This window comes from Ictidomys tridecemlineatus, chromosome 5 (assembly GCF_052094955.1).
Source record: "Ictidomys tridecemlineatus isolate mIctTri1 chromosome 5, mIctTri1.hap1, whole genome shotgun sequence".
Taxonomy (NCBI): domain Eukaryota; kingdom Metazoa; phylum Chordata; class Mammalia; order Rodentia; family Sciuridae; genus Ictidomys; species Ictidomys tridecemlineatus.
Genome location: NC_135481.1, coordinates 7,554,809 through 7,571,099, shown reverse-complemented (window position 1 = coordinate 7,571,099; position 16,291 = coordinate 7,554,809). Strand labels below are relative to the sequence as shown.

Below are 16,291 nucleotides of genomic sequence, written 5' to 3'. Positions count from 1 at the left end.
TTGAGGATAAAATTTTCAAGTCCTTATAGAGTTTTAAGAAAAAAATGTACAACTTACCAGAGAGAAGAATTTGGTCCTTGGAGTGTTGCTTTTCAAAATATAAAACTTCCTGTACCCTAGTTTTCAGCCACTGTTGGTTTCCCTACAGGGGTGAGGGATTTGCATTATCTGTTGGTGACTCTGTCCCCTGACTGCTCTTTGGCTCAGGCCTCCTGTCTCTGATCCTCATCTGCAGCTCTGCCACACCATTGATTTTCCTCTCGGTCCACCCTCGCTGAGTTGAAAACAATCTATAGATGGATTTCTGAGCCAGTGCAAGCCATTCTGTCTCTAGATCTGCTGTTAGGCCATAGCACCCTAGTAGAGCTTATGTTCTATGATTATTTTAGATTAGTGCTCTCCAACTTGGTAACCACTAAGCCAAATATGGTTTGAGGGCACTTGAGATGTGGTTAAGTCTGAACTGAGATTACATTAGAATTAGTTTTATCTTAATGTGACTACTAAAATTTTAAATTAAATATGTGTCTTATAAGATACTTATGTTGAATATCTATTTGGGGCTTAACAGTAAATTGGACTAAAATTACAATGTGCAGCTAAGGGATGTCTTTCCCCCATGGTTTCAGCACTGAACTGAAGCAGGGCTCAGGTAATACCCCTTAGAATCCAGGTTTCCTGCCCAAGGTTGGGTAAAGCAGGAGTGGAGCCAAAACCTAATCATCTACCATCGTTCTCTGACAGTGTTGAATCAACCATTGTTAGATTTCTGTAAAAGTATTAAGATTTCAATCTGGTCGCCTTTTTGATTCTCAGGCATGAAGTTTTGTCATACAAGTAGGACCTTTAAAAAGCCTTTTGAAAAGCCCGAGGGAGCAGAGAGTAGATGGCAAGAGCAGGGTCCTGTTTGGCAAAGGGTACATAGTTCACCCCCTGATCTGCTTCTTGCTCTTCAAACCCTTCCCACTCCCCAGAGGCAGGTGCAAGTGAGGGGTTGCATAAGAGACCAGAGCCCTGTCACCCTTCTTTGCTATTTTCCTTTATTATGACCATGCTTGGCCTGTGTGGTTCGACTGTAAGCTTCTTGAGGACAGGGGACTGAAAATTTGTTATCCTTTATTAACTGTTAAGTACAAAAGAATGTTAATTAACAATAAAATCAGCTCACCAGCACCACTGACTATTCCCCTTTCATAGCATACTTAGAAAATTATAATATTTGTACCTCAAGGAGATTCTGGCTGCCTAGCATTTCCAGTAGTCCATTCAGTAACTCCTTTGTTTAAGTGTACAGCATACCCCATTCTCAAATCATTGTATTGCCATCTGTTGGAAAGTTATTGTAATAAAAATGCAGGTCAGTAAGTGTTTAGAATGGTGCCTCCCTCTAGAGTTGTTCAGTGTACAACCTGCTCAACTGTTCGTGGTCATCCTGGGACTACCCTAGGACCCCTCTCCACCACCCAGTGGGCTGAGGGAATTAATAATATTTGAATAAACCTTAATCCATGAGAGGCACACCAGTATTTTAGGAAACTAGATAATTCTGTGAGCACTGAAGCCTTAATAGTAACCTCGAAAGTAGGAATTATTATAATCTCAGTTTTTCAGATGGGCAAGGGGGGATGAGATGTTAAATGATTGATTATTAGTTGGCAGAGCTGGAATTTGAACTTAAGCCATGAGACTGCAGAGCCTGGTTTTTAACCACAGCAATATATTCCTCTGGCAAACTTGTTAAAAACCACATCAGACGTAGCAGTTCTAAGTCCTGTGGCTCAGTCCATTGTAAGACCTCAGCCCCGAGTTCTTTGGAAGAGTCCATGGTATTTTTCAGGTTTTGGCAAAGGAAGGGGGATCTGTGCTCTCTTTTGCCAGTGCTTGTCTGTGTTGGGTGAGTGCTGTTTCTTCTCTGCATTTCATGGTGCCCTGCGGTCCTCTTCCCGTCAGGTGGCTTGGCTTCTTCCAAGGGTCCCCATTCTGGTACTACACAGTGACCAGCCAGCACTGCTCCCAGCCATGTGGGTGGATCTGTCCTGCTCTCCTGTATTTCCTTCCTGCCTTTGCTAAAGCTTCGAGGACTATCTCCAAGACTACCCCTTCTTTTGGTGTCTGTTCTTTTTCTTTAACCCTAATTTCTTGAACCTCTAATTGCTGTTCTTCTTTGGAACATCTTTGCTCATTTTCTCTCCTGATTATTTTACTGATTTAGAAGGAAGGTGCCTCAGGGCAGGGATTGCCTTGTTATGTTGTGAAGCAGAATCTGAAGTGCTCCATAAATTAGCATCTGTAGAGAATTTCGTACATACTAATTATTATTATTGAAATACAGAAATGCTTTCTGAACCATGAGGAAGCATCTAGGATATTAGTCTAATTGCCTGTACGTGTTTTTAAAGAGGAAGAAGAAAGCCTCCCTTCCTGCCTGAGAGAGCTGTCAGGCCCAAATCCCTGCTGGCTTCTTGTTTCAGTGCTTTTGTTTTTATTCCCAGAACCATGTTTGCCAGACAGTGAAATGAAGTCCTGTTGGGCTATTTATGCTGGTCAAAAAAAAAAAAAAAAGGTAGATATGACCCCGGGCACCTGTCTTTACTTGGCTTTGGTCTGGAATCTGTTATTTCTTTAGCACACTTATAGTTAAGTCAATGGAATTCATTTTTGTGGGAGGGGGGACAGGAAGTTTAAAGCAGACATTTATCCTATGTTTGTGTTTACTGCCAGAGTGAATCAACATTTTTATTAGCATTTCATGATGGAATTGGAGCTTTTAAGACTTGCTGCATTTTAATGCCGACATATATGTCAGAAGATTCATTTATAGGGCTATTTATAGGACTATTGATCTTCTCCAGTGCTTGCTTTAAGAGCATACCTAGACGAGTGGTTAGTGAGGCCCTTTCTATCTGTCTAAATAACTTGCTTTAAAAATCATTATACTAAAATCTGTTGGCTTGATTTTCTTGGACATGAATTTTATTAAATGTATTTTGATTAACAATTTAATGAGTGTCCCTTTATGAATGAAATCCTGGTCAGAATAAATTGAAATGACCTTAAAATCATCAATTGAAGTTACCTGTACATCTGAAATAGAAAATAGTGGTGCATATTCAAAGAAACTTGTTTATCATTCATTCGACTGCCCTGAGTCTGAGGAGACAGTATAGTGACAGGGCCTTATTGCATTGTCCAGTTGCTCAGGGCATGATTGACACACTGGGTAGGTTCAAGATAGAGACAGGAAACCTATGTTAGCTTTTTACCTCTACATTTTACTTTCTGCAGAGACCTCCCCACTCTGAGACAGCCTCTTTAAACCACATTGCTTCAGGCTTTTGAGGGTAACTGTAGAACAAGTTGAATCAGAAAACAAGCTCAGCTCATTTTTTAGATGAATAATTTACTTTGAGGACTATATTAATTTTTTTCTATGTTATATAGAGGTATCCAGCTGCTCTGGAAGCATTTGGGCATTTTATGCCTTTAAAGAGAAGGCCCAGGATTATATTACCAATATACTGGACCGAGTCACAGGATTCAAGCTGCTGGAGAGCTGAGGGGTCTTCTCTCCTAGCGATCCTCAGCTTTGGATGCTCTGTAGAGTATCTTGGGGAGCTTTTGGAAGAGCACCAATGCCAGGACCATTCCTCCTCTGTTCACAGTTAGGAAAACTAAGACTCAGCATGGGGAATTGGACATACACACTCGGGTGCTATAGAAATCATGACGTTAGGAGTCTTTAGCATTATTCCCAGAGCCTAACTGAGATGCTCTCTTGTTTTGGAGTGAGAAGTTGTTAAATTAGATCACAAGGGGTGCAGAACACAAGCTGGGACCACATGACACTGTCATTGGCTTGGAATTATCTGCCCTGTAATAAAACTAAGTAGGACAGAGCCACCTCAGGACTTTCTTCATGTTGTCCATCTTGATGAAAGCCTTAATGTCAGTTGTGACAAAACTATAGTGTCAGTCTGGCTACGTGGTAGGTGCACCTCCTACCCAAGCTGGGGCTTGTTAGTTCAGTTTATGTATGGGAAGTGTTTTCAGCAAGACCTTTAGTCATACCTAGTAGGGGGAATGCAATAGCTAAGTTCTTTAATTAAGCACTTGTTAAATCAGTTTTCCGTGATGGCAGTGAGTTTAATTTTCAAACATACATACTTCAAAAGTTTTAATTAAGGGGATAGAACAGTAGTCAGTCATCTTTCTCTTCTAATTATTAGGGGAAGAAGCTCAGGGAGAGGTGTAATTATCATCAACATTTACTGAGAAACTATGATGTGGGGTCCCTTTAGTTAGGTGCTGAAAATTTTCAGCCCATGTCTTTGAGAAATGTTATTTTTTTTGTTCTGGGAAATTGTGTGTGTGTGTGTGTGTGTGTGTGTGTGTGTGTAACCTCTTGACACTGATTTGTATTTCTACTCTTCCTAAATATGAAGTTTAATAAATATTTCCTAATTACTATTTTCTTTTTTTACTTATTTATTTATAAATGGCAGCAGAATGCATTACAATTCTTATTACACATATAGAGCACAATTTTTCATATCTCTGGTTATATACAAAGCATATTCACATCAATTCGTGTCTTTATCCATGTACTTTGGATAATAATGTCCATCACATTCCACCATCATTTCTAACCCCATGCCCCCTCCCTTCCTGCCCTATCTAGAGTTCGTCTGATCCTCCCATGCTCCCCCTCCCTACCCCACTATGAATCAGCCTCCTTAAATCAAAGGAAACATTCAGCATTTGGTTTTTTGGGATAGGCTAACCTAATTACCATTTTCACAAATACTCTCAGAGAAGGCAGACAGCTAAATCAAAACCTATTTTAATACATTTGAATACAGCATGCATATGTTAATATACAATGTGTACATATTGTGGATGGGACATTCAGCACCTATGCTGCGCTGTAATATCTAAATGAGTGCCACAGGTAACAAGAAGATTTTTGTGAGATTGAGACAGTTGCTGTAAGATGCTTAGCACAGTGTTTGGTACATAGTAAATGCTTAACAATTCTTATTATTCATGAATCTATTATTATACCACCACTGCTATAGGAATTCATTGGAAAAAAAGAACTGGGTTAAGATTAGGGAAAAGGGAAAGCATAATTTAAGTAATGCATATTGTATCTATTTTACTTAACGTATCTTTTGCCTAAAAATTTCTCATGACAAACACTTTGGGAAGTATGGTATAATATAAATATGCATTAATAATATGGTCTCTTGCTTCAGGAGCTGTATATTGCTGTCGGAATATCTGGAGCTATCCAACATTTAGCTGGGATGAAAGACAGCAAGGTAATTGTACATAATAACTATGGTGCTTTGAGAAAAAATTTTCACTTTTTTTTTCCTTGTGGGTCTGGGGATTAAACCCACAGCCTACTTCCCGCCAGGCAAACGCTCTGCCACTGAGCCACATCCTCAGACCCATGTTTAGGTTTCACTGCATTTCCGTGTAGTTTCAGTGTGTATAGTTAAACCCTTCGTATTCACTTAAGCTGGGACTGAACGAAATAGAAGCCACTGTTTACCGCCTGAAGATGTTCTGCTGGCAGGACAGTCAGTGCTATGTCATGGGGGTGCCTGGCCCCAGTGGTGGCTCCACCACTAGCTTCCTACATGGCATGTCCTGTCTGGGCCTCAGAACACAAGTGTCAGGTGATGGCCACGAGCATCCTCTTCAGCTCTGACATTCTTTTTTTTTTTTTCGGTGCTGAGGATCGAACCCAGGGCCTTGTGCATGCAAGGCAAGCACTCTGCCAACTGAGCTATATCCCCAACCCTCAGCTCTGAGGTTCTGTGTGTAGAAAACATTAGGCTTCAATAGCCTGATGAGGTTCTAGCCATCTCAGTGGTTTGTGAAGTCATCATCCCTGAATCTCTCTTTGTCCCTTCAGTCTGTCCCCTAATTGTTCTACTCTCATATGTCAGGAGAGTCCCTCTTCTGGGTTATTACCAAACAATGTGACTGGCACATTTTGGGTTGGAGTATCTGGCTATTTTAATACATCAGTAATTACCAAAAGTGTGCTGTGAGACAGAACACTTGATTTTAACTCACTGCATGGACTACTTCTGAAAGTCCTGTGTAATGACTCTGTGAACATATATTTCAGAATATGACACATTAATTCATGCATAACAATGTACAGTTTGAATTATGAACTTATCTTTCATGAAGTCGGAGATGCCTCTGACACTACTGCATTTATCCATTCAGATGGAAGCTTGATATAAAAGATAATAAAACTTTTAACAGGCTTAACTTCTGACTTGAAGAAATGCATGCACTACCTCTTTGTAGCTTCTAAATGAATTGGTCCAAAACCAGTCAGATTTCACAGTTGGATGGCAGGTTTCTTTACTAAGCTCTGAAAACATCAGTGCCAATAGGGAAAAATGTGATTTATGCATTTAAAAAAAACCTTCTATACCAGCAGCTTTAAAATATATCTTCAGGTAGACCAGTTCAGACAGATCTAGAATTCAGTTTCCCTAAAATAAAAATTCTACATGCCAAGAAGATCCTGGTAAAAATTCTCTTCCCATGCCAACAGAGCTAGATTGTGAAATAAACAAACAATAGTATATGCAAAACAGAGAACAGTTGAAGTAAGGAGACCCATGTTGGGGGACAATCCATGAGAATAAAGTTCAGCTAAGACTTTGTTTCCATCCAGTCAACAAATATTTATTAACTATATTCCTTGTAATAGGTGCTAGAGATAGTTAAATGACAAAGACAGTCCCTGTTGTCACTTTCTTTTGTGGGAGACAGATGATTTCTAGTTGTTATTTTGGTTAGGTTCTAAAATGGGGTATTAGAATGGCTTAAATCTAGCAGTCGCATTGTCTAATATAAGCTGCAATTTTAATTATCATCATGGTTTACTTGAAAGAATTCGAGATTTGACTGTTACATCAAATGGGTCAATGTAATAAAAGCACTTTTTAACTATATACATAATAATATGGTTGAATATGATATGTGCATTTAAAAACTGTTAGGAAGAAGAGCTTGAATTTATAAGGAACTGTTGAAAGCTCTTAGATACAAGCAAGACTTTATCATAGTTGTTTACAGTTGATAATTCAGCAATATCATTTTAGTAATCTGAAAAATGATAAGCAACCCACATCTTTTTCCTTAAGTCACCATAGTAATTCTTTTCCACAATTAAGTGCTCTTTTAGAATAACTTTTGTTTAGTGGGATTAAAAAGCTTTCAGATGATTAAACTGGAGTTTTTTGAGTAGGTGACTTCCAGGAGAATCGTTAGCCATTACTAATTAAATAAATCTCTGCTTATAGCTGTGAAGCTGGCTATACATTCCCAGAAGAGAAACACTTAAGTGAAAATCAGTGCCTGTGATTTTAAGTATTTGTCCTTATGACTTTGAATTTGAGATTTATCTGAAACACCATTATCTCTTATTAGCCATTGCCTGGACTATCCTGTGCTTCAGTCTCAGATATTCTGGCATATTCTGCCCATCCCTTTGAGGAGCTCTGCTTAGGGAATTACATGTAGCCTGTATTTTAGGTCAGACTGTATCAAAATACTTAATATATTGATACTAGTGGTTTTCAAGATGCACTAATAGGTTAAAGCTTTACTTCTAGAAATTTGAATTATTCTGATATCTATTAAAATAATACCATATTTGAGTCAGAACTCTAATTTTAAAAACTTGCAGTGGTCTTAGAAGGATCCATGGGGAATACCAAATTACTACTACTTTTTTTGTTTGTTTGTTTTTTGTTTGTTTACAGTGCTGGGGATTAAACCCAGGGCCTTGTATATGCAAGGCAAGCTCCCTACCAACTGAGTTATATCCCCAGCTGTTGAATTACTTCCTCTTACTTCACTGTTAATAATCTCACATCACCTTTCATTTTTAAGAATACATTTATAAGAAGTGTGAGAAGTGTTTGACAAGTTTGTAAGAGATACAGCAATTTGCTTGTTTTATGACATTTTTTGCATACATAAGGACTTAATTTTTTTAAATTCTCCTTTAATAACAGGTTGACAAGATAGTTAGCTTTTTTTTCCTTAATATTTTTACATTTATGTGATGCTGAGGATCGGATCCAGTACCTCATGCATGCAAGGCAAACACTCTACCATTGAGCCACAACCCCAGCCCCAAGACTAGCTTTTTATTCTCATAACAGACCCATGATAATAATTTAAAGTAATAAATGGGACAGACTATATGGAGGACAAAATAGTTTGAACTACAATGGCTGTGAATTTGGGTATACACTTGCTACCCTTTTTTAACCCAAAACCAAACACTAGTTTTCACACAAAAAGAACTTTGTAAATAAATATTGATTTTAGGCCTGAGATTGTGGCTCAGTGGTAGAGCGCTTTCCTTGCATGTGTCAGGCACTGGGTTCAATTCTCAGCATCACATATGAATAAATGAATAAAATAAAGGTCCATCAACAACTTAAACACTTTTTTTAAAAACAGTGACTTTTAAACTCTTTATATTGAGACAAACTAGTGGTGAGTATGAGATAATCATGCAACCCAGAAACTTCTAATACATTTATAATATTGGCATAGAAGCATCAAATTCATATTATTTGATAGACATTTTAAGGATGTTAGTATGTTGTAAGAGGGAAGTGAAAAATAGAACCACCAATCTGTGTGGTATGTTTTCTTGATAAAAACCAAATGCTTTGTTTTTATTTCATAGACAATTGTGGCTATCAACAAAGACCCAGAAGCTCCAATTTTCCAAGTAGCAGATTATGGAATAGTTGCAGATTTATTTAAGGTAAGATGGACTTGAGAGAAATTACTGTTGTCCAGATTGTCATCTAAGAATCTCTTAGAGTTGGTGAGGGATGAAGCTATTAAACAAAGACTGTGTGTTTGTGTACATACTATTAATATATCACACATTTTTTCCTCTACTTAAAGTTAAGTTGCCCAAATAAATATGTGTTGCTAATATAGGGCACTGTAACTGTCCCTTTAAGGAGTCCAAATTGTCTTTAGAATATCCACATGGTTCTCGGCATCTCACTTAGCACACAACTCAAAGTGACTGGAGTCGCCATCACCTCGAATTGTATTTGGCAGCCACCCTGAAAAAAGACCATCAAGGCCACTCACTCAGGGTTGCTGAGAGTGGTGGAGCCTTTCAGGGGAAGAGCAGGTGCTTGAGGCCAGCATATCAGGAGTGCTTTGCTTGCTGTGTTTGAGGGTAAAATCTTCCACATGTAACAAGCTTAGAGAGAGTACTTCCTTCTCGCTCCTCACTCTCTTCACTTCTGAGCTTTCCTCTTACCCTGTCATCACCTCTCTATTTGCTTTCCCACAAGAAAAACATACTTTAATCATTAAGCTATTTGTTCAAGTAGCAAGAATTTAGTTCTTACTACGGTGAGAATAGAGGGGTAAATATTTCTATTATTTAAAAGTGAAATGAAATTTTCTAAACCCTGACCATGTACCATATTGACATGTTTGCAAATAGGCATCTGCTATGGTTGCCTTTTGTTTTCTACAAGAGGATATTTCAATACATTTGTAAGTGATTTTGCTTATTTAAAGGTGTTTTTCTGTCTGCCAGTGCACTATGTATTGCAGCTCTCGTGGGGGGCTTACATGATAAATAGATGAAGTGTCTAACAGTTGGAAATTATCAGTGTTCATCCAGTGGATGGATATCTGCCTTGGGGCAGGAGCGTATTTTTAGCAGTTGTTGAGGGAATGGCACTGGACCCTGCCTCCTGCATTAAAAGCAGCCCTCAGTTTTAGCAGGAGAGAGAGAAAAAGGAAAGAGAAAGTCTGTGAACTCAGATATCTCAAATGAAAGAAAGTCCTAAGACAGCAAAGTGAACAGGGACCTTGAAACTTTCCACAACTGGATTTCCAACCTCAGGTTCTCAAGCTCTTTTCAAGCTCTTTTTGGTGTCGTAAGAGACCCACATTTGACTAGAGAGAGACTGTTGGGACCAACACAGCACCTTATTTGGGTTTGGCTAGCATTGTATGAAGGCAGCAACCACCCCATGCTGCTCAGAAGTTCTTTCTATTTTTGTTTTGTGGTACTGGGGATTGAACCCAGGGCCTCATGCTAAGCAAGATCTACCACTGAGCCACATCCCTGACCCTCAGAAGTTCTGAAATGCAGTTAAGATGTTTTGGATTAATACAAAGGTAGAGAAGTTACTCAGCCCTTAAAATGGAGGTTGGAAAAAAAAAAACAAGTTAATGACTATGAACATATTAAAATACTGCTTTAAGTACAGAGTCTCATTTACTACTACACAAATAAAACCAGCCAGGCATGTGCTTCTTTTTCTTGGCGGTATTGGGAATTGAACCCAAGCATACTCTACTACTCTGCCCTTTTAAACTTTGTTTTGAACCTGTCTAAATTACTGACATTGGTGCAAAATTATGATCCTCCTGCCTCAACCTCCCAAGTCACTGGGATTACAGGCACACACAACCAAGCCCAGCCAAAGAGGATCTAGAGTTAATTTTGTGTAAAAATTTTAAATTGCAGACTATCATATGTAACAAGTATTAGACTAATAATTAATAATTAACAGTTATTAGACTAATAATTTCCAAGGTAATATTTAGCTCACCAAATGTAACCATATAAAGAATAAAAATTAGTATGCATAATATTTTATTCTTTTGTATTTACTGTTTTACTTCACCCTTCAATAATCAGGAATTAGAAAGGACAGGTTTCACACCCCTTCATAAAATATGAGAAGTATATGATACAGAGATTAAGAGCTTCAATTCAAATTCTCTGTTGGTCTCATACTAGATAAATGATCTTGGCCAGGTTAGTTAATCTCACTAAATGTCAGTTTCCTCCTTTGTAACACAGATACTACACTGCCCACCTTAAAGTGTAGTATTATATAGTACCCAATACAGTCTGTGATAAATATTAGCCTACCTGATTATATTCTCTTCCATCCAGGTACATAGTAAGTGCTCAATAAAAATAATATAAAAGGAGTTAGAGTGAGGGGGCATAGTGTACTACCTGACTTTGCTTTTAATACAACAGCTTTACTGAGATATAATTCACATGTTATAAGATTCACTTTTTAAAAATGAATGAGTGGTTTTTAGTATATTCACAGAGTCATGCAAACTACTATCTAATTTCAGTACATTTTTTTATCACACTGAAAAGAAACCCCATACCCACAATACCTATTCCCATAATCTCCCCAATTCTGAGCAACCATTAATTTACTTTCTGTCTCTGTAGATTTGCCAGTCCTAGACATTTCATGTAAATGGCATCATATACTATGTGGCCTTTTTTGGTTGACTTCTTTCACTTCACATAAGTTTTCAAGGTTCGACTGTGTGCTAGCATGTGTCAGTAATTTCTTTTTTTTGCCAAATAATATCCATCATATGGATATGCCACATTTTGTCCATTCATCATTTGGTGGATATTTCAGTTGTTTCTACTTTTGACTATTATGGATAATGCTGCTATAAACATTTGTGTATAAGATTTTGTGCATGCAATTTTTCCTTTGGGGTATATGTATAGAAGAAATAGAATTGCTGGGTCACACATGGTAACTGTATATTAACTGCCAAACTCTTTTCAGAATTGTTCTACCATTTTACATTCCAATAAAATATATATAAAGACTCCATTTTTTCCCATATACTTGCCAACACTTATTATTGTCTGTCTTTTTGATTGTAGTTGTGAATGTGTGTGTATGTGTATGTGTGTGAATGAGATAGAGAGAGGAAGAGAGAGACAGAAGTGGTATCTCACTGTAGTTTTGAGCTCCTTTTCTCTCGTGGCTAGTGATGTTGAACTTCTTTTCCTGTGCTTATAGGCTACTTGGTTTGTTTTCTTTGTAGAAATGTCTATTCAGATTCTTTGCCCATTTTTAAATTGCATTGTCCTTTTGTTCTTGAGTTGTAAGGGTTCTTTACATATGCTGGAAACAAGTTCCTTATCAGCTAAATGATTTCTAAACATAAGCATTTCTCCCATTTGTTGAGTTGTCCTCACATTCTTTATGACATAAACATTTTAAACTTTGATGAAGTCCAACTCATCTATTTTTTTTTTTGTCACTTGCACTCCAACAATTATATCTAAGAAACTTTTTCCTGATCTGATGTAGTGAAAAGTTTCTGTTCAAGTGCCTGTTTTCAGTTCCCTTGGGTGTATCTCTAGGAGTAGAATTGCTGGATCATAGGGTAATTCTATGTTTAGGGTTTTGGTGGGGTTTTTGTTTTTTTGTGGATTTTTTTTTTCCGAGAGAGAGGATCTAAGTTGCCCAGGCTGGCCTCAAACTTGCCATCCTCCTATCTCAGCCTTCCAAGTTGCTGGAATTATACGTGTGTGTCACCATGCTCCCAACTATGTTTAACTTTTTGAAGGACCTCTGATTTGCCTACCATAGAGATTGCACCATTTCACATTACTTTACTACTAGCAGTGTACAGCTGTTCCAGTTTTGCCACATCTTTACCAACACTTGTTATTTTCTGTTTTTAGATTATAGCCATCCTAGTAGGTGTGAAGTAATATCTCAAGTTGTAGTTTTGATTTACATTTCCCAAATGTCTAATGATGTTACGCTTATTGGCCATTTATATGTCTTTGAAGAAATGTCTAAGGTCCCCACCTCCCCACCCCCCCAGTACTAAGGATCAAACCCAGGGCCTTGCACTTGAGCTACATCCCCAAGTCCTTTACCCATTATTTAGTTGAGTATATCTTTTTTTTTGTTGACTTGAAGGAGCTCTTGATATTTTCTGAATACTAAATCATTACCAGATATGTGATTTTCAAATATTTTCTCTCGTTTAATAGATTTTTTCAGTTGTTGAATGTATAGTTCTCATTTTGACAGTGTTCAAGTTAGCTATTTTTTCTTTTGTTGCTTGTACTTTTACAGTACATTTAAGGATCCATTGCCAAATCAAAGGTAATGACTATTTACCCTGTACTTTCTTCAAAGAGATTTAAAGCTTTAGCTCAAATATTTAGATTATTGGTCCATTTTAACTTTTTTTTATATGATGTGAGGTTGGGGCCCAGTTTTATTCTTTTTGCTTATGGATATCCATTTGTCCTCTGTTGAAGTGTCTATTCAGTCCCCATTGAATAAACTTAAATTAAGTTGCCTCTTTGATTTTAGTGAGTAGTGACCTGCCTTTGTAATATTAAAAAATAAAAAAGGAAAAAGAATCTAGACTTTCAGATGCCCAGTGCATTAGACACTCAGTGAACCTAAGTTAAAATATTTCTTTTCCCTAAATAAGACATTGTTTGGTATCCTTGGAAAATTTGAGGTTGGTATAATTTAAAAAGTGTAATGATGGAAAGAGAAAGTCCCCTCAACCCTTTTGTGGGCAATGTGATGGTGGGACATTCTATAAGGTCTTTTTCTCTCTTTTTTTTAAATTTATTTTTTAGTTATAGGTGGACACAATACCTTTATTTTATTTTTATGTGGTGCTGAGGATTGAACCCAGTGCCTCACACATACTCTACCTGTGAGCCACAACACCAGCCCCTCTATAAGGTTTTTAAAAATTGTGTATTCTACCTGTGTTCAGTGGCACACATCTGTAATTCTATCGACTTAGGAGGCTGAGGCAGGAGGATCATGAGTTCAAAACCAGCCTCAGTAATAGCAAGGCACTAAGCAACTCAGTGAGACCCTGTCTCTAAATAAATAAAAAATAGGGCTGGGGATATGGCTCAGTGGTCAAATGCCCCTGAGTTCAATCCCCAGAACAAAAAAAAAAATGTGTATTCTAATCCAAATTAATGTTTCACCTCCTGGGGAAATAAATTGGGCTCTAGCCTATTTTTTTGCGAAAAACATTGATCCCACATGAGGCTCAGTTAGCATGTCATCTGTGTGACTGGCATGAGCTCATGGTCCCTCCACTGAGGAAAGCCAGGAGAAGCGGTGCCAGCACTTAATGCCACCCCTGAGCAAATGCCTGCTGGCTCCATGGTAAACATGGGCCTTTTAATAGGCTGGAGACAAAGTGACATTCGGAAGAAACAACATGTCGACAATTTCCTTAATAAATTTTGTACGAACACATTATTTCCACCTAATGGAAATGTAGCTCTCTTAAATAATTGAGAGGCTATATTCATCAGTGGCAAGTTCAACTGGGATCTTTGTGAGCTAGGGCAGCCGACAGCCCCTTGCAAGACTGGGTAATTGATATTTTACACAAGTGGCTGGGCTGGTGTTCAGAATGTCTGTGTGGCATTCCCCTGCAGTTCCCACGTACAGTTCACTCTGTTGTCCAAGCCATCACAAAGCAGCTCCAGACTGGGAGTGCTAGTAGTTACTGAACTGCCAAGACTAAGGATTAGTAATTAATAATTTTAAAAATAGGAATCAACTCAGTCAGTTTCCCTTTGCTGTAATTTCTATTAACCCAGGGGCATTTTACCATTGAGCCACACCCCCAGCCCATTTTTATTTTTTATCTTGAGACAGGGTCTCGCTAGGTTGCCCAGAGCCTTGCTAAGTTGCTGAGGCTGGCATTGATTTTACGATCCTCTGCCTCAGCCTCCCGAGTTGCTGGATTACAGGTGTGCATTTATTTATGTGCCACATGATAGTAATGTGCTCAGAAAGCAACTGAAATGTTTAGGAAATAAGTATGAATGAGTAAATGAACAATGAGCGAGTAAGTGCTAGAGGATATTGGCAGGAGTCCTGACTAAGACGGTGACTTTGGTGTGGACTTTGAAGGGAAGTGGTGAATGAAGTAAGGGTAGGAAGAATGCGGGGAAAAACAAGAAGGTAAAAAATACACCAGATACAGAGGTTCCCCTATAATCTCAGCTATTCAGGAGGCTGAGGCAGGAGAATTGTAAGTTTGACACCAACCTCAGCAACAAAGCAAAAAAAATAATAAGAATAATAAAAGGGCTGGAGATGTAGTTCAGTGGTAGAGTGCCCCTGGGTTCAATTCCCAGCCAAAAAAATTTTTTAAATTAGAACAGCACTGTGGTTGTGGTTGTGTCAGAAAGGCTCCTAGGCATAAGTGTGTGGGCCCTGGGCGTTGCCAGCTCAGGGGTTTGTACTCTCCCGCGGTGAGCGGGGAGTGGTACTTGATACTCAGTGTTGTACTCTTTTTAAAATTTTTTAAAATTAATTTTTTAATTTGTTCTAATTTGTTATATATGACAGCAGAATGCATTTCAGTTCATAGTACACGATGGAGCACAATTTTTCTGTCTCTGGTTGTACACAAAGTAGTCACACCATTCATGTTGGCATACATGTACCTAGGGTAATGAGCGTTGGACCTTTTCTGGTGGCCTCCACGAGCTGCCAAGAGCTGGGGATCTGTCACAGTGAAGGCTCTAATTGCTTATTACTGCTTTTTTTGTTTATTTGTTTTTGCAGGTGGTTCCTGAAATGACCGAACTATTGAAGAAAAAATGAATCATGCTCATGTGTCGAGAAGGAACGCTATGTCAGAGTATTCAACTGAAATCACAGAAATTTACAATTTGATGAAAAAATTTAACAGCAGCCAGATGCTTTTTATGGGATTATTATTATATTTCTTTTTAATTATGTGTAGTTCCAAATAATTATTTTTTGAAATTTTCTAATTCTGTAATAAAATCTGTAATAAAGCCTTAACTACAGCTTTAAAGCTACTATCAGAGACATGCGCAACTTCTTAAAGAAAGAGAAGAAAGGGAGTGAAAGTCCACTTACCATTTTTCCTTCACCTGTCTTGTTCGTGGAGTGCTTTGTTTCAGGCAGATTCTAAACATGAAAGTTCCCACCAGCCTGATCAATATAATGTAATTATGGAAGGACGTATCTCATAGGAGAAGGGAATGAGGTTGGTAAACCCAGAGTTTAAAAGCTGGCTACAAAGCAGGAGTATTACCCTAAACATACCCCAGTCTTCAGAAACCATTGCTAATGTGACAAAAGCAGACCTGACTTAAATCTGACCTTGTTGAATGTATTTAGTTGGCTTAAGATAAATTTAATTTTCCAATTCATTTTAAGATTTTTTCAGTTTTTATGACTTATGTCTGTAAAGGAGGACAAGTGGAGGAGGGGCTGCTTTGAAAGCATGACCTCTTATGCAAACAGATAGTTTGATATTATTATAAATGTTTAAAATCCTGCTCAGAGAATGCTTTGCTCTTTCCTCTATGCTCCTGATGGCCTCCTTCGTGCTCTTGAGAAAGCAGCCAGGCCCGGGAACCAGCCTGTGT

The 16,291-nt window shown here is 38.1% G+C and overlaps 1 protein-coding gene across 1 annotated transcript in view; it reads left to right on the top strand.

Moving 5' to 3' along the window:
* The window catches only part of Etfa (electron transfer flavoprotein subunit alpha), a 73,829-nt gene extending 58,114 nt beyond the window's left edge, over positions 1 to 15,715 (top strand). Inside the window, exons 10-12 of the mRNA XM_005316839.4 lie at positions 5,256 to 5,321; positions 8,741 to 8,821; positions 15,456 to 15,715. Coding sequence (XP_005316896.1) covers positions 5,256 to 5,321; positions 8,741 to 8,821; positions 15,456 to 15,494 — 186 coding nt within the window. The 3' untranslated portion in view covers positions 15,495 to 15,715. The remainder of the gene's footprint in view (positions 1 to 5,255; positions 5,322 to 8,740; positions 8,822 to 15,455) is intronic.
* The last annotated feature ends 576 nt before the right edge of the window (positions 15,716 to 16,291 follow it).